Consider the following 25,351-nt stretch of genomic DNA (forward strand, 5'->3'; position numbering starts at 1 on the left):
AAGGGAATATCTTCTATACAGTAGAAAATCAATTAAAAATGTGAAAGAAATGATGGAATTAGAAAATCACCATTTGACATCCATTATATTAATGCATGTTTCAGGCAAGAATCATTCATGGAGTCTATACTGAGTGGCAGAAAGCTGTATGAAACTGTCAAAGTATCTCTCCTCAGAAATTAATGACAAAGGGAAAAATTGTAACATACAGTGGAGAAACCTAGTAGACAACACCTTAAGCAAATGGTCAAGGTTAACATCACCAATAATGAGACAAATAGAAATCACGTTTCTCCTGATGTGATACACTGAAAATCTAATCCTGAGGAAAGATCTAATCCTGAGGAAACATCAGGCATTCTACAAACTAGCTGGTTTGTGTTCTTCACAGTGTCAAGTATAAAAGACAAGGTAAGACTGAGGAACTCCTCCAGGTTAGAAACCAAGGAGAGGTGACAACTAAATCCCAAGTGTGATCCTGATGGGATCCAAAAAAGAAAAAGAATTTTTTTCTTTTGCTATCAAGGACATTAGTGAGACAATGGACAAAATTTGAAAAAATTTGAAGATTAGATAATACCACACTGTGTCAATGTTAATTTCCTCATTTACTGTGATTATAAAAGAGACAGTCTTTGTTTTTTAGGAAATTAATTTAGTAAAGAGGGCATTATGTCTGAAACTCACAAACAGTTGAGAAAGATAGGTAGGTAGGTAGGTAGATAAAATGTGGTACTATGTTAATATTTAGGGAATCTGGGTGAAGGCATATGGGAATTCTTTGTACTTTCGTACTTTGTAAGTCTGAATTTATTTAATATAAAAGGTTTTCTTTAAAGAAAGACTCATAGAATGAGCGTCATCAGTAAAGGCCTGAGGAAAATTAGGTTTCTTATGAACAGTCCCCTACCAAGTCTGCTATGAAAGCCCGTAATCCCATATTTTCTACTCTAAAATCCAAAAATCTCTGAAGTTGAAAATTTTCTCAAAATTCACTTGGTAGCAGAACTCACCCACAACTGAATATATTTGGCTGTAAAACGTATTTGCGGATCTATTTGTTTCTTTATTCATTCATCCTACTTATTATGATTGTGCATTTGCTAAACTACAGAAGTTTAAATTATTTCATTAGGGGGCATTGCCCAAGATCCCATTGGAGGTGTTGATTAACATATGGTGGGTGTACTGTATTACTCTTCTAAAATCCCCAAATATTTGGTATTCTGAAATACTTCTGGCCCCTGAGTTTCAGAAAAAAAGATTGTGGGCCATCCATTTATTCCTCAGTGTCTGAAGGTGTGGGGCACAAAATTGTGTTCTGCCCTTCCTGTCTCGGCTCTCCTCTCACCCAAGACAGATCTGTGTGCGTGGACATGCATGGACACATGTACACACAGACACTGACACATGGTAGGGAGGCTGGAGGGAAGGACAAGGAGGACGAGTTAGCTCTCTGGCTTAGGCTGACTGCTGGGAGAATTTCCCAGCCATCTTTGGCATACTGAGGAACTTTCCTCTGTCTCTAAGAACTCGTGCATATTGTCCATAGCCACAAGGTAAATACAGTGGTAGTCATTTTTATGCTTTTTCAATAATAGGTCAACATGAAACTCCGTCCCCGCAGCCTGCTCATGACTCGTCCCTTTCTGCTCCTCTGCCCAAACAGTGTGTTTTGGTCACTCCAGCCCTTCTTTCAGCAGTCTGCAGCCTCTTAGACAACCTCCTGGTGTTTTCTCCAAGAGACACTGCAAATGCTTTACGACAAGCCCATCTCATAGAGCTTCTCTGTAGGTAAGAGAGAAATCCTCTGGGGGAGGCATGTTGGTAAGTGTAAATTTGCACAAGCTGTATCCATGATTCGGTGTAAGACTTCACGTATACTGGGAATATATTTCTGTCCTTTTTTTAGGTGCCTTTGACTCCAGGTGCTTGCTTTTGCCAGAATTGTCTCGCCAGTTTTTGTTTTAGATCTACTAAAATGCTTATATTGGTTTGTTATGTTGCCTATTAAGGCAAACAGTATATCCTGATTTTTAAAATTCTTTGGTTCTAAACCATATTTTCCTTCAGCAGACTCAAGGAATAAGAAGCAATACCTTCAGTCATTCTTAATGGATGTCTCCAGTGGTCATTTCAGAACAATGTCCCTGGGTTGAAAAATCATTGTTTAATTCATTAATGAGTTGCTTTGCTATGGGAAACTTAACTTTTCACCAGAAAGTATTCTGGTAAAATTTAGGGAAATTATGATTTGATTCTTCACATTTTTACTATTCGTTTATCTAATATTATTGAACCTCTGAGATAATTTTTATTTTATCTTCTTATTGGTTATATGGCATAGGAGAAAAGGCCCAGACGTGGAATTCAGGCTGACCTAAGATCTAATTGTAGGTCATTCATTCAGTAGATTTATGTCCTTGGGAAAGTTAGATTCATCTCTGAAGGGTCAGTAGTAACACCTCCTTGGTGGGGTTATTGTGAGGATTAATTGACTCTAGCCATGCATGCCTTCTGCCTCCTAACCACGGATTTATTTGCATTTCCCTGCCGCTGTCTCTCTGCCTTTGAACATTTGCTGTCTGGAATGTCTTTTCTTTGCCACTTTACAGTGCCTCTCTTTTCTTTTCGGGATATTAAGAAAACCAAGAAGAAAGAAGCATCTCGCTGCACTTCATTCAATTTGTGATCACTCCTTTACACCAACATTTGTAATATGCAATGAATTGTTTGTTCTCCTTTTTAAATGTATTTGTTGTCTTCTTTTCTGCAATCATGTCTATAAGAGTTGGAAAATAAAACTGCTAGTTGATTGATTTTCCTTCTTGAATATTTCCTGCCTCCAGAATGACTAAAATGACCAAAAAAGAAGCTTTAGGAATATTCTTGCTTCCTAGGAGTCAGCTAAGAATCTTGTGGTATTTAGGTCATAGAGGTATGAAAAGGTCTTTTATGGCAAAGGCTTATCATACTTCCATACCGATTAAAGAAATATTTTTTTTGTTAGAGCAGTTGTAGATTTACAGAAAAGTCATGCAGGAAGTACCGAGTACCCGCGTACCTCCTACTCACACACAAAGATTTCCCTATTATTAACGTTTTTCATTAGTAGCATACCAATTTTTTATTTGTGACTTACAAAGTATTTTCCTGTTCGTTTATTTTTATTTCTCTCTCTCTCTCTCTCTCTTTTTTTTTTTTTTTTTTTTTTTAGCTTTCTAAATTGGAACTTATTTCCTGGCCAGTTTCTTTCCTGTTTTGAATAGGAGAGTAACCACCAAAATTTTACTTGTTTGCTTTCCTTCTGAATGGGCTGTATTATATTTTATTCTGCTTTAAATAAGATTTCATCAGATACTCGTTTCTTCAAAATCCTTTGCTTCTCCCATTTATCTAATAAAATCTTTTCCTGTTTAGATATATATTGTGGAATACCCTTTTTATAAACATTTATTTTCTTTATTTATAAAAATTCTCTCTCTTGAATGCGACTCTAGGTTGGCTTCCAACTTCAATTTTTTACTTATTAATCCTTAATAAGCCAACAATAATTGTCTGAAAGGTTTTGTTTTTTTGTCCTTAACAGTACAGTAGATGCGACCCTCATAGAGAAGTGCACCCACGAACTCAAGACCCCGTTGCCTTCTTTATCTCCCATTGAGCACATCCGAGCTCAGGTAAGTGTCTCAGGTCAGCCTGTCAGCATTCTGTCTCCATATTTGTATATATGCCAAAAAATATATTCTGCTGAGAAGATATTAAGCATAGGAGGGAAATGAAAATCTCTCAGAATACACATGGCATGTGAGGTTATTTAAAATAGGTTACTTAAAATTTTAATATGCAATATCTTTGGACCGTAGAAAAGAAGAGTAGAGTTTGAAGACCCATGTTCTATTCCTGACTCCATCATTAGCAGCTATAATGTTTAACCAAGTGCCTGGATATCTCTGGGCACCTGAAAGAAAGGGGGAATTGCCACTGCCCATCCTCCCCTCCTGGCATTTTAGCCTCTCTGCTGTGTCTGTTATGTTCACTGAAGTTAAATGTGTTGAAAATTAGTGGCTAGGTTATGTGTATTTTCAAAACCCAATCTAATGAGAATAAATTTATTTTTGATCCTTCACAGATATTTCGTATTTTTAAGTTCTTGTGTATGGCTAGAGTGTATATGTTCAAGTGTGCTTATGGGTAGATATTGCCCTCACAAAGGGCCCTTTAAGCAGGCCTACAAGATTGGTTTGAGGTGGTGAATTAAGGGTAGTCTAGTCAGGATCTCTTGCTTTGAGAAGACATCCTTGAGCTTCCTGAATAGATCAGACCCTTTGTTAAAAGGTTTGGTGACACTGTGCACATCATCCTCGACATGCTGCTCCATTTTCATTTGTGTTTTCATTTGTGACTGTGTTTATTTGAATAATACATCTTCTACCTTTTTATGGGGCCACGTGAGGGCCCTGAGATCGGGTGTGTGTGACCTATCCAAGAACTGGCAAGGAGGCTGACGTGGCTGGAGCAGACTCTGGAGGGGAGGGGGTCAGAGGGGTACAGTATGCCTGCAGAGACAGAAGCTTGCCAGTGTCTGTAGGCCATTGCTTCTGAGTGTCTGGAACCACGTCTGGGCCTCACAGCACTCAGTTGATACTTGTGAAATGAAGGAATAATCACCGTTGCCAATACTTACTGGGTGCTGGCTTGTATTAATTTATGTAATCCTCACAACAATCCTATGAAGTATTGTTAGTGCCCTCATTTTATAAGGGAAATTACCAAGGCCCCAGGAGGTGAGTAACTTGTCCAAAGTTGTTCACACAGTAATTGCAGAGCCAGATTCCATCCCAAGCAGATTGGTTCCTGAGCCCTCATGCTTAACCACTGTGCTGTGTGGCTTTGTGTAGGTAAAGTGCCTCTTGGCTCTTTGCAGTTTCACAAGATCATTCATTCATTCAAATCACCTGCTTATTCATTCATTCCAGAAAAGTTTTTGAGCATCAGCTCTGGCAGTTCCTGTTCTAGCTGCTGGTGATGTATCATTGAGCAGAGTAGATGAAGGGCCCTGCCCACACGGGGTCCAGGCCCTGGGTGCAGGAGACAGACAGACAAGGAACTGAAATGGAAAGTGTTTTATCAGAGGGTGCAAATAGTATGGAAAAATAAATGAGGATGGGTAAAAGGGTGTATCAGCAGGGGGAGAGGTTCCTCTTAGATAAGGTGGTCAGAAAAGGCCTTATGAAAGCAACAGTGAGTAGAGACCCAGCGAGGTCATGGGGTGTCTGGGGCAGAGCACGTGGGTTACTGTCCACGCGGGTTACTGGGACAAGTGTGCCCCATCCTGGGGTCTGTTGGTTGGTAGGTTGTTTCTTGGAAAAAGGAATCACAAAAGACTTCATGGCAATAAGGAAATGAAATTACACAAAATGGTTGCATCTTACCCAATAGGAGAAGTGTAGAGGCACTTATACTTGTTTAGAAGATAATTTGGCTGATTAGATAAAGGGAGGTTATACTCATCAGAAGTAGGACAAAAGAACTCTTTTGAAATAGTGTGAGACCATTTCTTTAGAGGCTCATACTCCTCTACAAATAAATGTAGAACAGTCCCTGATTCTTCTGTAAGAGAGCATCAAAATAAGGTGTGTGTGTTTGTGTGTGTGTGTGTGTGTGTTTACATATAGAAAGAGAGAGAGTATCTGTATAACGTTGAATATATGTACTCTTTCATTGCTTGAGGATGGTGACAAAATAAGCCATCTAAACTTCTTTTTTAATTATTGCATAGCCACAGAATTATTTAAGTACTTTGCCAGTTAAATACTTATTATAATATTAGTATCAAGCAGCATTTCAGAGATATGATTTTGTTGGTAATATTGGGGAAAAGTTAATCTTTTCTTTTACAATTAAGAATGGTATTTTTATGCTGAAGGATAGTTAAGGGCAAAAGACAGAACATATTTACTTTTTATTTATAGCACTAGTTGGGCTATTAGGCTAGCTCCCCCCCCACCCCGCCCTTGTCCATTTTGAAGAATTATAATCATTCATTACAAAATTGTAGACCTCATGGCTTTAGAATGCCCTTTTCTGCTTCTTCTGGAATACTCATTCCACAGTTTAGCTACTTGATAATATAAAGGCTTTTTCCCTCTAAATGTAATTCAAAATTTGACTTTGAAAATATGGCTTTGTTTGGTGTCATTACAGTTGACATTGTTACTCTGGTCCTGAGTGACATGCTTATAATATGAAAAATATAATGCTTTGTCTGCTTTGTATTAATTTTAAAAGATCATTTAAAAAGTATAATATTTTATTAGCTTTCACAGAAATGGTTTATTTTAATGTCTTAGAAAAGTAAAATACTTTATCACTGAAATGGGCTTTTCATATGATATGATTTGTTTTGCTTTATCTCCTTTTTTTTTTTTTTTAAATAGGTTTCCTTTCTCCTAGAATACTTGTCCTCTTTGTCCAGGTTTCTGCAGTCATGTTTGTTGGCAGATCCTGACCTTGTGATTCAGGACGAGCTCCTGAAACCTCTGCTCATGAACATTGTCCGAGTTCTTGCCATATGCACAAAAGACATAGGAGGTAAGCTTTATTTTTTTAGTTTAGGATGAGAATGAATAATATTGAGGCAAAGAGTCTTACTCTGCACCAGATATTCACTTCAAAATTATGTTTGGTTTGTTCTTTGCTGGTATTTTGGAAGTCTTTTAATGTGTTTTATAGTTTGAAGATCATTTGAGGCAACTCTGCAGTACAGTAAAGGACAAATCTCAGTTCTGTCAATTTAAATGAAGTCAAAATTGTTTATGTAATTTTAGAAAGTACAGTGAGTTTGAGATAATAGTTATTTGTACAAACTATGGCTAAGACCAAATAACCTACCAATAAATCATTCAGAATAACATGCAGCATATAATATCAAAAATTTCCTAAGGTCCTAAATTACTGATAAATATACTGTGATGAAAAGTTGAATGTTATGCATAGTAGTAGAGAAAATTTTTTAAAATATAAAATCTTTATCAAAATCAAATATGGTAATTGCTTAAACTAGTTTATAATAAAGTAACTGGTAATTTTCTTTGTCTTCCAGTTCATTCTTATGTAGTCCTTTTGAAGTTGATGGATTTGCTTGGTTTTAGGTTGGATATGTGAAGTGGTTTGTGATACCTAGCAAGCCAGTTCTCTGGGTCTCCTTGGTGTTAAAATGATTCCAGTGCTAGAGGAGTAGTCCTTCCTAACTTGGAAATTCCACCAATGGCCATGATGTCCTAACTAAACCAGGCACTCTCAAGAAGGCTGTTACCATTTTCCCAAGGGAAAAAAAAATTGATTCTTGGGGGTGAGGAGAAGGATGATAAATTTTTTTTTAGATATTATGATGGTTTTGGCCCTCCAAAGCTCAACCCTACCTAATAAAATCATATTCCTTAGTATATAATTTCTCTTGTTGGGTTTTCTGGAGTATCATTCTAGCAGCATAGATACTGTGTTTGTGGAAGATAATACAAAATATATGCAAGATCCGTACTACAGAACTATGGTGAAGGGATGGCTGTGATGGGAGGACTTTAGATTGACAGCTTGTTCCCAGGCATTTATCAGAGGAGGCCGCACAGGCCTGTTGGCTCCACTGGCTGCCTTGTGGATGTTGTCTGTTGATCCTCTTGCTTTTGTTTGTGCCTTGGGCTTTGGATAAGTAAACAAAGTAGTATATATTTATTGTTTAATTCTATGAAAGTTATTTAGCCCATCATCAATTATGTCAAGTGCTGAAAAGAAAAAATGTCAACAGTATCTGAATGAATATATAGCAGATGGTTACGTTTAAAGTTATGTTCTCATAGCTAGCAAAAGTTAAGTTCAGTAAAAGTAATTTTTAAGAAATTTATTTTTTAAATTATTTTACTTTTGCTGGAAAAGTTTTGAATAAAGTTAAATTGCTATTATTATGTAGTTATATAAATTGCTACTTGCCTATGTTATTTGATATGTTATAATTTACATAAATGAATAAATTGCATTAAAAGTCATTCAGGAAATACAGCTATAAAGTTAAATGTTAATAGTGTTTAAATTTTTAATTTAGCTTTCAACTTAAATATTTTATTTAGCCATTCTTAAGCCTATAGTGGATAAAAAGTAAGCTTTATACTTATTCTTTTTACATTTAAGCATAGCTATACACACAGTACATAAACAGATATATGGTATATCTGTGGAATTAAAAGTTCTTGGGGATGGTGAGTAGGAAAAATATGTCCCTTAGAGAGCTGATAATGAGAAAAAGCTGGAGAGACACTGATGAGAACCAGGAATTGCTATAATCCAAATTCTCTGTAAGTTGCTATTTCCAAATGTCTCATGAGTGTGAAGAACACCTCCATGGAAGGCCTCAGTTTACTTCGGAATGGAGTATGGAAAAAGAAGGCAGATATTGTTGATGGCCTGGCCAGAGTGGACAGCAAGTCCTAAAGTGGCCACTGTTCTCAGCTTCCATTTACCCAGATAGAGAGGAAGGAAAATATGTTCTTAGCTCAGACGGTTAAGTGCTACTTTCTTGGCCACAGGCAAAGCTGCAGAATCTTTTTTTATATCATGGTTTTCTTTGTGGAGTAATATTCTTCTCAATTTTTCAGAGAAATTCTTCCTTCTTTTTTGCCTTTAGCTTGGCACATTTCCCTCTTGCATAGAGCTGCTAGAAGAGATTTTACAAAAATAAAAAAACAAGAGAAACTTGACTTTTATGGAAGTAGCACATACAATGACATGTTTTTATAATCTGCCAAATATGTACTTCTGAGGCCATGGTTTAATATTCAATTTGTTACACTTCCTGATGCTGAATACTCTTTAATAAGAGTAGGGATTACGAATGTGTCTTTGTGTGTAGGAGGGTAGATGGGGGATACTTTTAAGAAACAATGGATGAGAGAAGTTAATTGAAATAAATTTGGAATCTTGCTAAATTACCTTTGTCTTCCTTTTACAGGTACATATCTTTTATTTTAAATATATTGAAGTGTCTGTGGTGAGTTTAGTATTTTAAAGGGTTCTTTCTCCTTCTGTATGTTAATTACTTGAAACACTTGGATTACTTTTGTAGACATGGAGGTAGTATCAGCTTTTTATCACACATGGACACATTTATTTAACCTCCTGGCCACACTACTGAGGAAAGCTGGTGTCGTCTCTCTCCTATCTGTTACCACAGCTCTGGCCAAGCACTGGGCGGCACTTACTGGTAAGAAGGTGGTCTCATGGTGCTCACGGTCTTTATGCTAATGAAAGTTAAGGTAATTGTTGTTCACAATTAGATGGCATGGCATGTGAAAGAGAAACCAGAGTTCTGGCTTTGAAAAATATAAAGTGTTCATGGAGTGGGACCAGAATGCATTCTTGAAAAATTGAAGCACATTTCAAGAAACCATAAAGACAAATAAGAGAAGTCTGGTTTTGCTAAGATACATATGACATGATTATAAAACGATGAGAGAGATTTTCTTGTGTTGGTATAGATGTGTCCCTTTCTATTTAACACTTGTGCTTTATATGGGTAAATATGCGTATAAAAATGCACAGCTGATAACATAGAAAGTTGTGATAAAATATTGTCTTGTCTCAAAACACCAGGATTTTCTTTTAGCACAGAAATGCCAAGTGGGTAATTATTTTTAATTAGTAAATAGTGTAACTAATCATTTTTTATAAGGTGCTTTCCATATAAAAGTTGCCTACTAAAATTAACACTATTTAAAAAAATAACTGCTGTATTTAATTTCTCAGCAAGTCTCCTTCATTCTAAATTTTAGCATAGCAAAGAGCCTTTTCTTAAATTCATTTTATTGAGATATATTCACATACCATGCAGTCATACAAAACAAAGCGTACATTCAATTGTTCACAGTACCACCACATAGCTGTGCATTCATCACCAAAATCAATCCCTGACACCTTCATTACCACATACACAAAAATAACAAGAATAAAAATTAAAGTGAAAAAGAGCAATTACACTAAAAAAGAACACTGGGTGCCTTTGTTTGTTTGTTTGTTTGTTTGTTTCCTTCTCCCATTTTTCTACTCATCCATCCATAAACTAGACAAAGTAGAGTGTGGTCCTTATGGCTTTCCCAATCACATTGCCACCCCTCATAAGCTACATTTTTATACAATCATCTTCAAGATTCATGGGTTCTGGGTTGTAGTTTGATAGTTCCAGGTATTTACTGCTAGCTACTCCAATTCACTGGAATCTAAAAAGGGTTGTCTATATTGTGTGTAGTGACCTCTTGGCTTCTTTTTGGAATATCTCTGCCACTGAAGCTTATTTCATTTCCTTTCACATCCCCCTTTTGGTCAAGAAGATATTCTCCATCCCACAATGCCAGGTCTGGATTCTTCCTCGGGAGTCATATTCCATGTTGCCAGGGAGATTCACTCCCCTGGGTGTCTGATCCCACGTAGAGGGGAGGGCGGTGATTTCAACTGCCAAGTTGGCTTAGCCAGAGAGAGAGGGCCACATCTGAGCAACAGAGAGGCATTCGGGAGGAGGCTCTTAGGCACAATTATGGGCAGGCCTAGCCTCTCCTTTGCAGCAACAGTCTTCCTAAGGGCAAGTCCTGTGGTAGAGGGCTTAACCCATCAAACCACCAGTCCCTATGCCTGTGAGCACATCAGCAACCATCGAGGTGGGGAAGCCCAATACCCCTGCATTCTCCACCAGCTCCTCAAGGGGGCTCTGCATATTTTTTTCCTTGTTTTTTTTTTTTTTAAATAACTCTTTTTTTTAAATCAACTATATAAAAAAAAATTTAAAAAAAACATAAAATAAAAAAAAATTTCAAACAAACCATAACAAGGGAGTAAGAAAAAGACAACTAACCTAAGATAACTACTTTACTTCCAGCATGTTCCTTCTCTACCCCAAGAAAATAACCTAATATAGCAACATTTCTGTGAATTTGTTCCTACTATACCCATCAGAAATTAACAGACCATAGTCATTCCTGGGCATTTCCAAAACATTAAATTTACTCACGATAGCTTATCAGTTCTTATTGGGTTATCATTCCCCCTTCCTTAATTGCTCTCTATCATTAGTCCCCTACATTCTACATTATAAACCATTTGTTTTACATTTTTCAGTGTTCACATTAGTGGTAGCATATAATATTTCTCTTTTGTGCTTGGCTTATTTCGCTCAGCATTATGTTTTCAAGGTTCATCCATGTTGTCATATGTTTCACGATATCATGCCTTCTTACAGCCGCGTAGTATTCCATCCTGTGTATGTGCCACATTTTGTTTATCCACTCATCTGTTGAAGGACATTTGGGTTGTTTCCATCTCTTGGCAATTGTGAATAATGCTGCTATGAAAATTGGCGTACAGATAACCTGTTCGTGTCACTGCTTTCAGATCTTCTGGGTATATACCAAGAAGTGCAATCACTGGATTGAAGGGTAACTCTGTATCTAGTTTTCTAAGGAAGTGCCAGACTGACTTCCAGAGTTGCTGAACCATTATATAGTCCCACCAAGAATGGATAAGAGTTCCAATTTCTCTACATCCTATCCAGCATTTGTAGTTTCCTGTTTGTTTAATGGCAGCCATTCTAATTGGTGTGAGATGGTATCTCATTGTGGTCTTGATTTGCATCAAATAGCCTTTTTTTTTTTTTAATGTTTGTAACTATAACATGTATCTAACCTTTTTTTTAATAACCCTTATAGTATGTTCAAAATTGTCTTTTAAGTTTCCAAATTATCCACTAATTCAGTGGCAGAATTTTTTCACATTTTATCAGCTAGTCCTTCCATAAACACAGGTGTGTGAGAGCATTTTTAACCAGAGTAGTAGTTTTGAAGGAAGATTTAGGTAGAAATACACATTCAACAAGAAATAGAATTGTTAACTATTTGGATGTGGGAGTCCAGAGTTTACCGTAAGGGGCCAGGCTGTGTATGTTGGTCATTGCTTTGTTAAAAGAGAAAGAAATGGAAAGAGATTGACATTGAGAGAGAGAGAGGGAGACTGCAATTGAGATTGAGATTTCTTCTCGCATCCATGGGAGAAGGAAAAAGTTTACCACCTGAATCACCAATAATAAAGGGCAAGATGCTACTTTCACGGGACACTTAAGCCAGCTGGCCTAATCTGGCCCGCTGCCTGCTTTGGTAAGTAAAGTTTTATTGGAATAGGGCTGCTTTTGTTTACAAAAGTAGAATTGAATGGTTATGACAAAGTGTATGGTCCACCACACTTAAAATATTTACTATCTGGCTCTTTGCAGACATGATTTCTCTAATGATAAAATAAAGACACATTGAATTCAAAACCTCCCTATAAGATACAAACACAGTTTTGTATAATAATGATGCTAATCAACAATAACTTATTACATAAACAGCTTTGATAATAGTAATATTAGTGGAAACATAATTCATAAAAATGATGTTTGCTCTTCCTTGCCATCGTGTTATTTTTTTAATCTTTGCCCATCCCATATGCCTGTGTAACATCTTATGATCACTATAACTTATGTTATCTGTAACAGTCTTCTCTAGAATTTGACTCATATTTGGACTTCACTTACATGAACATAATTCTCATGAACACCTACTGCTGACTAAATTACTTTTTTTAGGTTAATTTGTATAAGAATAAACCTAGGTAGATTTTCTTACAATCATAACCCTATGCAAGTATAAACCCAAGATAATTTAAATATAAAATGTGGCAAAATTTTAAAACCAATGATCACATAAGCAACAAAGGTTATTTTGATTAAACTAAAGCATTACCCACAACTGGAAATTAGTTATGACTGATTCAGTATAGATTCTTTTGAGTTTGACTTGCCTATTCTTTCCACCTGTGTTACATGTTTGCGAATCAATTCATAACCACTCTTGTTCTTTATTTGAACTAATATGAAACCTTTGCTCCAACCTCATATCCACACTGCATGCTAAGTCTAGCTTTTAAGTGCTCATTGGCATCAACTTGTTTGAAAACAGAAATCCAGTTACCACTTATAACGTGGTAATCTAAACAGTCCCCAGAGTATAGCTACGTTAACTTTTTTTTAAGTTTAGCAATGTAATCAAAATTAAAACGTTAAAAATTCCAGAGACTTTGTAGATCCCAGCAGACCCCAGAGGACCAATACACATCTATAGATATTCCTCTCATTTGGCTCTTAGCAAATATTAATATAAAAAAGAACCCAAACTAAATGAAAATTACATTAGTTCTGTGATTCAGTATATTGTCTTAATATTAACTGTATTATTTTTAAATACTGGAGGTTTTTTTGGGATACATGAACTATTGATAGTTTTACTTCATTAGAAATAAAAAGCTATAATTTTAATGATGCAAATCAACCTAAGTCACTTCTGTGTTTAATTTTAAAGAACTCCTAAAACATTCACATCTGAAATTCTCTTTTAGATACATTCTGCAAATGTGTGGGATTATCTATCACGTGTCCTACCTTATATACTGCCAGCCTGCAATTCCTTTCTGTTCTCTTGACTGAAGAAGCAAAAAGACATCTCCAGGATAAGGACAAACCAAATATATGCCACAGTCCAACAATGGCTTTGCTTCTTGATAAAAGTGAGGAAAATCAGAAATCTGTAGAACAACTTAATGAAGGAATTCTTCAGGTATGATTTCTTGATTTTTTTAAAAACTTTGTGTAGTGTTTAAGTGAATTGACTTTCAGCCCTGGTCTTGTAAAAGGTTTTTCAATTATTTGAATCAAAAAGTAATTAATGCTTATGGCCACTGAAATTATGCAAAAATATATAAAGTTAAATTAACCATCTCCTCTCCAGTCTTACCCTTCTGATGTTGACCAGTTTCTTTAATGAATATGATGTAAAGGTTCCAAATGAAATATTGTCCAAATCTAGAAGTTTATTAAAACAGTGCCATATCATGACCAAAGTGAGTATGTTTCATGAATTCAGATATAATTAAAAATGTATTCCTATTTGGAAGATATGGCTACATCTCTGAAAATATATTCACCAAATTGACATTTGATTTCTGTAAATGGACCACGTTTTTGTGGGTTCTTATGTATCTAGAGATGTGTGAACTTGCGTGACACATTTATGGGAAAATGCCCCCTTTCCAAGCCAAGCTATATATTTTTTCTTAAAACTTATTTTTTTACAATCCCAAAATATTAACCAAGGATTTTGTTCATCAAAAAGCATTCTAAAATCACTCAAGTTTTATTTTATAAGTAGATTATCAATAAAAAAGGAATCTAATTCTTAAAAGCAAGTTGCTCAAATATTTTTACAAATAGGAAATTACTAGATTTTTCGAAATTAAGAATCCTCTTTTCAAATATTCATATGTTGTTTTTGTTGTTTTTTGTATTCTCACTGAAAAAATGGAAAAATAGTAGAATTGTGCACTGAAGAATTTGCCTTAGCTTCCGAATCAGCCATCCACACAAAGACAGGGTTGTCCTTGTCTGCTCATTTTTTACAGTCCCCTTTGCTGCTTAGAATCTGGGGATTGTTTTCTCCTTTTCTGCTGGGAGAGTCACCTTTATGCAGATGTCCTGTGTGACTACCCAAGCATTTGGAGAACCACCCTTGATTGTACTGGAATGCAGAGTGATCCTGTAGAAAGAGAAGAGAGGGCAGCCCCTGGTCCAGCTAGACACTCCTGTTGGAGGTGGAAGGGGGCTCTTTTGTCTCCATTGCCCAGTTCACTACCATAGCCTTCAGAGCCTGACCTGGAGCCTTCAGACAGAGAACTCTTTCTAGTTATAGTAGACGTATTTTCTGTTAGTCAGCCCCCTGACATTTTCTCATCTGTCTCCAGCAGCTCTTTCAGAAGCCTGGATCTCTAGGGGAAAAAAAATGTAAGTGCTCAAAGTATTCTTCTGGAACTTGCCTGTTCTTGGTAAGCCACAGCTTCCCTGTGGCTACTACCTCACTCCCATTCTTCTTACCTTTTTTCAGTTAAAAAAAAAAAAAAGCAACTGGACACTGTCCATCTTATTTCCCATCAGAACAACAGGCTTTCCGCACCAGTGATTAACTGAGTCTGATTTTGCACTTTTGAAGAATATAAACAGGAAAACTCAAATTCACACCATTTCAAAAGTCCTTCCTCCTTCTACTCCCCACCCCTGCCTTGAGCCAATCTAATCATTAATTTTCTTACTTTGGCTTGGACAGGGTACTTTTCTCCTAGGGAAAGGGCCTTCGCTCTTATTTGCCTCTGGGAAATTTAAATGACCTTTTGAGCCCTACATCCTTTTATCTCAGAGTCCCTGCCCTCTTTCCTCCCCTTCCTCGGCCAAAAAGCCCAAAGTCTCTGGGAAGGGAAAACTGGTCATTAAGTCTTACTCCTCGTGGATGACTTGTCATCCTGCAGCCAGTCCTCCTGGACCTGGGGAAATGGAAGCATTCTGTTTTATTTCCTAGCATTATTTTCTCTTGCTCGTTAGTTGTGCTATGTTTCCAGGAAACATGATTAGACCCATGATAAATATGAGTCCATGTAGGAACAATGAGCCATATTATAATAGTGTACTTATGAAAAACCCTGTGCCAGAGGAATTTGCTAAATTCACTTTGCCCTTACTTTCCCCTAATTGTTCATAATAAAAGTTACTGTTTATAATCTTTTTGGTGTTACTTTCTTGGCCAAAGAAAATTACTTATTCTAGAGCCCCAGAGTATCTCAATGATTTCTCTAATGACTAGCTTAATTTTCCTCTCCATTTCTTACAAATTACAAAAGATATAATGTATTCTATGTGGATATGTATACGTTAACCAAATTATTTGAACCATGTATCTTAATAAGTCATACTCCTCGTGTCATATAAACAGTAGAGTGTGGTTATAAGGCTCTTGTTACAAGGGCAAAGGCAAAGTGTGAGACAAAGAAAGTGAAGAAAGGGAGGAGGATTATGGGAATATAGCAGAATAGGAAGCCCCAGGAACCAGTCCTTCCATCAAAACCACTGTTGAACTGGCAGGAATTGTCTAAATCAACTATTTTGAAACTATGGAGTCTAGGGAAACACTATGCAGCATCCATGGGAGGAGCAGGAGGAAGAGGATGGTAAATTGTGATGAAGACCTCTGAGTCCCAAGCTCCCTGCAGCAGCTACTATACGCCTTCCCCCCATCTTGTGACAGAAAGCAGTAGGGACAGGAGCTCTGGTTCTAACAGAGTTTGCTAGTGCCAGGGTGCGACATAAAGACTAGTGCTCCCAACTTGGGGGTAAGTAGTCTGATGCTGATCCCTGCTTTTGATTAGCTACACCAGATTGCTACGGCTGGCTCTGATGGTGGCCATTGTTTCAACCTTTCTTGGGCAAAGGCTACAGAGGAATCTAAAGATAAAAACCTTCCTCGAAACTACAGAAAACAGTTAAAGGGCTGCATTTACTGGGCAATTGCTAAATCAGCTTGAAAAGCCATAGAAGAAGCTCCTGGCACCCTTGCTGGCTCCTCTCCCACACCCTCCGTAGCACGAGGCAGAGCCAGCTTGCACTCCTGTTGTAGGTCTCTGGCCCTGTTCCCAAGGGAGCAGAGTGGCCCCTTTGCACATATTGCAGTGCATGTGTGTCAGTACCAGTCTATTCAGGGGAAGAACTTGCCTGGAACTCATTTCAAGCACACTCTCCCAGGGTTTGTCCTGAGAGCAGAGAAGTCTCTTACAGGTAGCTGGGACAATGTTAGAAACAATTAATTGAAGTGACCTGGAACAAAGGACTATCTGCATTAAGTCACTCAAGAGAGCACCCAGGAGTGGGTGAAAGTCAATTTCAAAGGTAGTAGAAAGGGCAAACACAGGTCCAGAAAAAGAAGCAGGCTTCCTGGCTCCATGCAGGCTCAGATAAGACAGAAAGAACCTGCACTTTCACTTTTACCTTGGGCTTATGTTGAGAGAAGGATTAAGCTCTCAAGGAGACTACCAGCCAAAGCAAAGCCAATTTGCAAAGACAGTGAAAAGTGCTTTTTGCTTTGGTTTGTTTGTTTGTAGCTCCTGCCATTTAAGAAAGTCTCTGTCATATCACTAGCTGGGTACAAACTTAAGAAATAGACAGCTCAGGGTCCAAATCCCAGAGTTTACACAAATATGCACATTCAAGAAGGCCAGTGAGCTCCAAACTGGATAACACAAAGAGAACCATACCCAGGCACATATCAGATTATCCTATGCCACAGATAAGGAGGGAGTTCTGAAAGCTGCAAGAGAAAAGCAATGAGTCTTTTCAACAAATAAAAAAAATAATAGTCTTTTCAACAAATGGTGCTGGGAAAGCAATGTCCATATGCAGAAATGGACCCTTACCTCACACCATATATAAAAATCAACTCAAAGACCTCATATAAGAGCCGTAACTATAAAACTCCTGGAATAAAACATAGGGAAACATCTTCAGGATCTTGTGGTAGGCAAAGCTTTCTTAGACTTTACACCCAAAGCACAAGCAACAAAAGGAAAAAATAAATAGGACCTCATCAAAATTAGAAACTTTTGTGCCTTAAAGGACTTTATCATATCTGATGAGGGTTTAATATCCAGAATATATAAAGATATCCTACAACTCAACAATAAAAAAGGCAAACAGCCCAATTAAAATATGGGCAAGATTTGGATAGACATTTCTCCAAAGAAGATATACAGATGGCCAAAAAACATATGAAAAGATGTTCAACGTTATTGTCTATTAGGGAAATGCAAATCAAAACTAAAAAATACTGTTCTAGTTTGCTAATGCTGCCAGAATGCAAAACACCAGAAATGGATTGGCTTTTATAAAAGGGGGTTTATTTGGTTACAGTTACAGTCTTAAGGCCATAAAGTGTCCAAGGTAACGCATCAATAATTGGGTACCTTCACTGGAGGATGGCCAATGGCGTCCAGAAAACCTCTGTTAGCTGGGAAGGCATGTGACTGGCGTCTACTCCAAGATCTAGTTTCAAGATGGCTTTCTCCCAGGATGTTCCTCTCTAGGCTTCATCTCCTCAAAAATGTCACTCTTAGTTGCTCTTGGGACATTTGTCCTCTTTTAGCTTCTCCGGAGCAAAAGTCTGCTTTCACAGGCCGTCTCCAAAATGTCTCTGTAAGTTGAAGCTCCTCTCTCAGCTCCTGTGCATTCTTCAAAGTGTCCCTCTTGCTGTAGCAAGCTTGCTCCTTCTGTCTGAGCTTATTTAGTGCTCCAGTGATTTAATTCAGACCCACCCTGAATGGGTGGGGCACCACCTCCATGGAAATTATCCAACCAAAGGTCTTGTCCACAGCTGATTGAATCACATCTCCATGAAAACACCCAAAGGATTCCAAAATCTAATCAACACTAATAAGTCTGCCAACACGAGATTGCATCAAAGATAATGGCGTTTTGGGAGACATAATACATCAAACTGGCACAGATACCATTTTACTGGAATGGCTACTATTAAAAAAGTAGAACATAAGTGTTGAAGAGGATGTGGAGAAATAGGAACACTCATTCATTGTTGGTGGGAATGTAAAATGGTGCATCCTCTAGAACAGAGTTTGGTAGTTCCTCAGGAAGTATAGAATTACCATATGACCCGGCAATCCCACTTCTATATATATGCCCAAAAGAATTGAAAGCAGAGACTCAAACAAATAATTGCACACCAGTGTTCATAGCAGCATTTTTCACAATGACAAAAAGATGGAAGCAACCCAAGTGCCCATGAACCAATGAATAGATAAATAAAATGTGGTATATACATGCGCTGGAATATTATTCAGCCAATTAAAGAAATGAAGTCCTGATACATGCAAAAACATGGATGAACTTTGAAGACATCATGTTGAGTGAAGAAAGCCAGAAACAAAAGGACAAATATTGCATGATTTCATGGATAAGAAATAATTAGAATAAGCAAATCCATAGAATCAGGAACTAGAATATAAGTTACCAAGGGCTGAGTGGGGGTAGGGAATGGGGAGTTAATGCTTAAATTGTACAAAATTTCTGTTGGGGTTGATGGGATCGTTCTGGTAATGGATAGTTGTGATGGTAGCACAATATTGTGAATGTGGTTAGATGGGGAAATTGTGGATTGTATATATGTTAATAGAATAAAAATTAAAGAAAAAACAAAACACCATAGGACTTTACAACAAAAACATTGAACCCTAATGTAAGTCATGGACTATAGTTAATAATATAATTCTTACAATATTTTTCCCTCACTTAGAACAAAGGTATCACACCAATGCAAGCTGTTAATAATAGGGTGGTATGTGGAAATTGTATTTTGTGCATGAAAATACACAATGAAAGAAAGAAAGAAAGGAATTTTACCTGCTGCAGTGAGTTGGCTGGAGCAGGGAGCAGTCAGGTGTAGGTGTCTGGGAATATAACCTCTTAGAGTTTTTTAAAAAAAGTCCTCCTTCACCTCACTTCTAGGGGTACGTGGTTCTAAATTTCCTCAGCTTTTTGGACCTTCATTGATATGAACTGGGATGGCATTCAGCTCTCCCCACTCACTGCTTAGAATTCAGGATTTTCAAGCCTGCAGATACATTTTGCCATTCATCCATCTGCTTTCTAGTTTCCAAACTTTTGGTGTGTGTGTGTGTGTGTGTGTGTGTGTGTGTGTGTGTGTGTAAAATCCATTTCTGTCCTTTTAATGGGATTTTGAGAGGGAATGAAACACTTTTGTGCACGCAGCTGTTTCCTCAGAAGTCTCATGTCTTTTTTTTTCCCTCATTGCTGCATACTAATGGGATTGAATTAATTTTTCTGAAATCACTAGTACATGCAGGTTCAATAAAGATGTGTATAGGAGAGTAATTTTCCTACTAATGGTAAAGATTAAGTTTATAGACAAATTAGGATTTTCATAGGTAACGATAATGGTTATACTCCAAACGTATTCATCATCCTGTAGTAGTTCCCTGCTTTTCTTTTTTCTCCTTTTTCACACTCAGTATAATCTTTAGCAAGAATCCTGGGCCTGGATATTTAATATGCAACCTGTTGACCAGACAGGGGCCTGCCTGGTTGGGGGCAGCAGCCTGAGTCAGCTGTTATAGATGGAATCGCCAGCCCTGACAGCGGGGGGTGCTCCAGTGGGCCGGTCCCTCCTCCAGGACCATGTTGCCAAGGGCAGGCCCCTCAGTAATAAAAGCCAGGTTGCCTCTATGTAATCATGCTGTGCTGTATTTCATGTAAAATTGTATAACTTAAGTTTAATTTTAATAATGATATTATAAAACTCGGTCATTTTGAAAGCAGGTTCCTGATTAGAAGGAAAAGTTATGAATTATATATAATATTTATAAAGCAAATGAGGAACGTCTTGAGTTTTAAGGTGGGATTCATGAACTCCTTGAAACTTTAATAAAAATTTATCCATATGTCCACATAGGACTCTTTCCCCAGAAGGTGAACCTGAATCTAATCAAGCATGTTAATGGAAAATATATAGAAGAGAGGGTAAAACTAAGCCACCATGAGGAAGCAAACAGACAGACCCAGAGTGTGGGATTTCTGTAGGACAACTGATCTAGTGTATTCAACAGCTCACTAATGTGAAGGACACCACCACAATCATAACGTCCCTGGGTGGGGACGGGGCTGCTCTAGATTAGGAGACAAAACATGCAAATATGATGTATGGACTTCACTGGGTCTTGATTCCAGTAAACCAATGGTGAAAAGACATTTCTGAGACAGAGGGAAAATATGAATTTGGGTTGGTTATTTGTTAGTTATACCAATAAATTATTACTAAATATGTTAGGTGTGATAATGGCTTTGTGGTTATGTAAACCGAAGTATGACATTCTGTGGTATCTCGTGTTTTCTTTGAAATACATCAGCACAAAATTTTTGAAAAGAGTGTGTGGGGTTTGTTAGGCTGTTTTCTCTACATTTGTATGTGTTGAAATTTTTTATAATGAAAAAAATTTAAAAACATAAATTTGAATGTAGAGAGGAAAGACATAAAAATATTAGCATTTTCAAAATCACTAGTGATTTTTCATTTCTTTGAGTCTAGAAAATTGATATTTTTTTGAAGGAAAAAAAGGATGGGTCATGTGAGGGAAAGCTGGAAAGACCCACCCCTCCCATGGTACAGGGGCATGTTAGGTGGAAGTGGAGGGAGGGCAGCATGTCCCTACAGAAGACAGAAGGAAGCCAAGCCACCCCCAACTCCCCACCCCCTGCTTAGCAGTTTCCTGGGGCCTGTCTTAATAAGCGACACACACCTATATACAGCCCCTTTACAAATGTGCCTAAGTGCAGCCTCTGCTATTTGGATTAATACTAAGAGTTTTCTCTTTCGATGATGAGACCTTGAGAATGATTATTGGCCATTTGCTTGCTCTGCTTCCTTGTAGGGTCTTAGCCACACAGGCATTCTCCAGTCTTAACGAGTTATCAAATTCCAGTGACGTTCATTGAGTAGGCAACTCCTAGCAGTACCTTTTATTCACAACAGTTTTGCTCCAGATTAAATTTTTCTACAAGACCATCTGTTCTATATTCTTTGCAGTCCTATGAAGGAAAATCCTCCAAGGATGCCCTGAAAAAGGTTGCTGCGAATGCGTTGCTGTCGCTCCTGGCTGTCAGTCGGCGGGCGCAGAGGCGCGCGCTGAGAGGTGAGCCCCGCGCTTGGCTGCGGCCTGTGTCAGTGCGTGCGTGTTGCTGCGCGACGATTTTAATTTCCTTTGGACTCAAGATGCAGAATTCGATCGAATCTTAGTATCACAGAAAAAAATCATTTCTTAATACAAAACACAGCAAACATGTAACTTTTAGAATAAAAGGATTATACCTGTGTAATGATTCTTCCTCTAGAGAATCTATATCTAAATACTAGAGAATTTAAAAAAGTAACATGACTCAGGTTCACATTAATAGGTAAGTATTAATAGCCATGAGAACATATCGCATACCTGAAAAAAAACATAGTTTTGAAGGTAAAAACAAAGCATCAGATGATCTTATATTTTCAAGTACATTTTTCTTTCCTCGAGTGTTGTAATTTCACATCAGGACATTGAGGAATGCAGATCTTAGAGTTGAAAGATGATAATAACAAGATCAAGTGATCTTTACTAAAACAGATTATGCATGCTTCAAACTGTAAATTAGATGTTGGGAGTAGCTTACTAGAAATTTTTGAGAACAAGCAGGCTTTAGCATTGTTTCTCTTCTGTCTCCACACCCCCACCACCCCACCCCACCCCACCCCACCCCACCCCACCGCCCTCAACTCTTTACTTTCTCAGTAAAAATAATAAAAAGAAGTTGGTCAGAAATATAAAATACTGCCTTTTTGAAAGTCTAGTTGTTATAACCATGTGAAAACAGCATATTCTTTTTTTTTTTTTTTTTTGCCAACTGCCATCTTTACTAATTATTTTTAAAAAAGTTTTATTCACATACCATATAATCCATCCAAAGTGTACAATCAGTGGCTTTCACTATAATCACAGAGTTGTACTTTCATGACTACACTTTTAGAACATCCTCATTTCTCCAAAAGGAAAAACCCCATACCCTTTATACACCCCCTATTATTGACACTTAGCATTGGTGTGGAACCTTTACTACCATTTGTGAAAAAATATTATATTACCATTAGCTATAGTCTGTTGTTTGCATTAGCTGTATATTTTCCCATATATCACCCTGTTAACACCTTGTAATAGTGATGTACGTATGTTCTAGTTCATGGAAGAACATTATTCTATAACTATTGAGCACATTCATCATCCCTGACAGGGTTCACTATATTATACAATCCCATGGAAAACGGCATATTCTTTTGACTGTTGTAGATTTTTGCCTTTCAGCTAACCTGATAGACAACTGCATGGAGCAGATGAAGCATGTTTATGCACAACTGAACCTGGAGTCTCTGAGGCCGGGGAAAGCAGCGCTGAAAAAAAAGGTAACTGTGAACCCTAAAATTCTGGTGCAAGGGATGGATATACGTAGAGACCATCTCTCCAGTGCCCTAGTAAGTGATGCTGATATTTGATCGCAATGAGTGTAGGATTTAGAAGAAAGGTACAGTACATCAAATAAAATAATGAGATCTCTACATTAGCAGGTTTGCAGTTTGTCTCCACACCCCCACCACCCCACCCCACCCCACCCCACCCCACCGCCCTCAACTCTTTACTCTCTCAGTAAAAATAATAAAAAGAAGTTGGTCAGAAATATAAAATACTGCCTTTTTGAAAGTCTAGTTGTTATAACCATGTGAAAACAGCATATTCTTTTTTTTTTTTTTTGCCAACTGCCCTCTTTACTTATTATTTTTAAAAAAGTTTTATTCACATACCATATAATCCATCCATTAAGTCAAGTTTTTGTCTTGACTTAATTCTCACTTGAGGATCTTTAGACAAGATTTTGATATTACCTATTTTTGTTGTTATATTTCGAATATCCACATGTGCATGATGCTGTACCAGATGCATTTTTTTAATACTTGAAAAAGAAAATCTTTCAAAGCAAGCATGGGTTCTCACTAGGAATGAGATACATAACAACTATAATTTATTAAGTATTTTCTGTATTCCAGGCACTGTCCTAAGCATTTCAAGTTTATTTTCTCATTAGTACTTGAGACAACGTAGTCACTCAGCTGTAGCTGGTGAAGCCATATTTCCCCTGATGTCTGGATGGTGGCAGCCTGGTGTTCCTAAACCCTGTTCACCTGCTTCCGTGACTGCTGAAAATCTCTTTCTAATGCCAAGTCTGCTAGATTAATCACCATAATAATAGCTCTGGTTGGTAATATCTGCCACCCAGGATTATTCAGAAAATGAAGATGTCTGTGGTGTGTGTGCATTTATAAAAAAATAAAATGGTAATATATAGGTCAGGCCATTATAACAGCAGTCTTAACTAGTTTCTGCTGCTTTTGATAAGAAACCTAAGCCTTGTTTGATAATCTGACTAATTCAGGGGATTATGTTTGTCAGTTTCTTTTCTCACCTCTCTTCCTTTCCTCTCTAGACAGAGGCCCTTTACTTCATCGCTGAGAAAGTCAGACTACACCTGATATGACTGAAACCCAGTCAGTACCTGCCCCACTTTACTGAGATGAAATATGTAACATATTATACAACTCAGTTCCTCCATAGTTGATAGAACAGAAATAGCTTTCTTTTGTGGATGAGCTTCTTGAGACGTGGTCACCTTTCAGAGATCGTTGGTTTGTCAGTCCCCACCAAGTGATGGTGGTCAGGCCTGTTAGAGCACAGCCGCACTGTAACATGACCCAGGGAGAGGGAATGGCTGTAGATAAAAAGCAAATTATCCTGTGTTGCTCACAATTTTCAGCTGTTTTTTTGTTTTAAACAGGAGGATGGTTTTGTTAAAGAGTTAAGCATTGCCATGCAGCTCCTGAGAAATTGTCTTTATCAAAATCAAGAATGTAAAGTAAGTAAAGCTACTTCTCAAATTGTGGGTAGCACTTGCTGGTTTTAAGCCATTTATTATAGGAGATGATAAAGGAGGGAAAATGGAGAACTCTTGAAATTTTATTTTTTTTTAGAAGCACAGTCGATTGGTCCATAAGTTCAATGTTAGTTCTAAGTGGATCTATCTAATCTCATTATTTTTCAGCACTGATTACATTTCTTGCTTGCATCAGCGTTTTAACTTTTTCACTGAAACTTTGACATCAGGCAGATTTCAGCCTTTCAGTAATCTTATGCACTTCAGTTGTTTCTTTAGTAGAATGGAATGAATGGCTGTGCACATCTTGTAAGTTTGGATTTTTTTCGAAGGAGAGTGTGATAACCATTCTCCAGGGAATACGTGGAGGTATCTGTGTCCATAAGCAAACAAGATGCGTGTGTTTCCTGCTTCAGAGGAGAAAGGGCTCTTTTGCTGTTGCCTGGCGTGGTTTACTTAGAGCTCTCTAATTCTAACTCGGATCCCCCATGACTGTTGACTCAGCCTCTGTCTGACAAACACTGAGATGTTCTACTTTGTCTATAAAGCACTGATGCTATAGTTTTAGACATCGTGCTAGTATTATTACACAGGATGTGATCTTGTGAACACTTGAATTTCCTTTGTGATACAACCATTCTGAAGCACTAGGTTAATGCTTAATACAGAAATACTGTGGAAAATAGGTAAGGCACAGATAAATTATAGAAGTGTTCACTTTTTAAAATTTTTCTTACCTTTTTTGCTTTTATTCATGGTAAACCTGGAAAAAACATATCGGAAAAAGAATATCTTGACACCATATATTCCTTAAACTATATTAAATAGTTTAAGACACATGTCTAACAGTTTTCATTTTAAAAATATGAT

The 25,351-nt window shown here is 37.4% G+C and overlaps 1 protein-coding gene across 7 annotated transcripts in view; it reads left to right on the forward strand.

Annotated features, from left to right (window-relative positions):
* The window catches only part of RTTN (rotatin), a 214,614-nt gene that overhangs the window by 172,812 nt on the left and 16,451 nt on the right, over positions 1–25,351 (forward strand). For 6 of the 7 annotated variants that reach the window (XM_037805750.1, XM_037805751.1, XM_037805754.1 and 3 more), the window contains 8 exons: positions 1,602–1,794; positions 3,590–3,680; positions 6,441–6,594; positions 9,119–9,256; positions 13,471–13,688; positions 21,558–21,663; positions 22,864–22,961; positions 24,386–24,463. In XM_037805750.1, the coding sequence (XP_037661678.1) occupies positions 1,602–1,794; positions 3,590–3,680; positions 6,441–6,594; positions 9,119–9,256; positions 13,471–13,688; positions 21,558–21,663; positions 22,864–22,961; positions 24,386–24,463 (1,076 nt within the window). Of the gene's footprint in view, positions 1–1,601; positions 1,795–3,589; positions 3,681–6,440; positions 6,595–9,118; positions 9,257–13,470; positions 13,689–21,557; positions 21,664–22,863; positions 22,962–24,385; positions 24,464–25,351 lie in introns of those variants that run through there. The other variant, XR_005212183.1, reaches the window with a different exon arrangement.

The sequence above is a fragment of the Choloepus didactylus genome, chromosome 16 (genome assembly GCF_015220235.1).
Source record: "Choloepus didactylus isolate mChoDid1 chromosome 16, mChoDid1.pri, whole genome shotgun sequence".
Taxonomy (NCBI): Eukaryota; Metazoa; Chordata; class Mammalia; order Pilosa; family Megalonychidae; genus Choloepus; species Choloepus didactylus.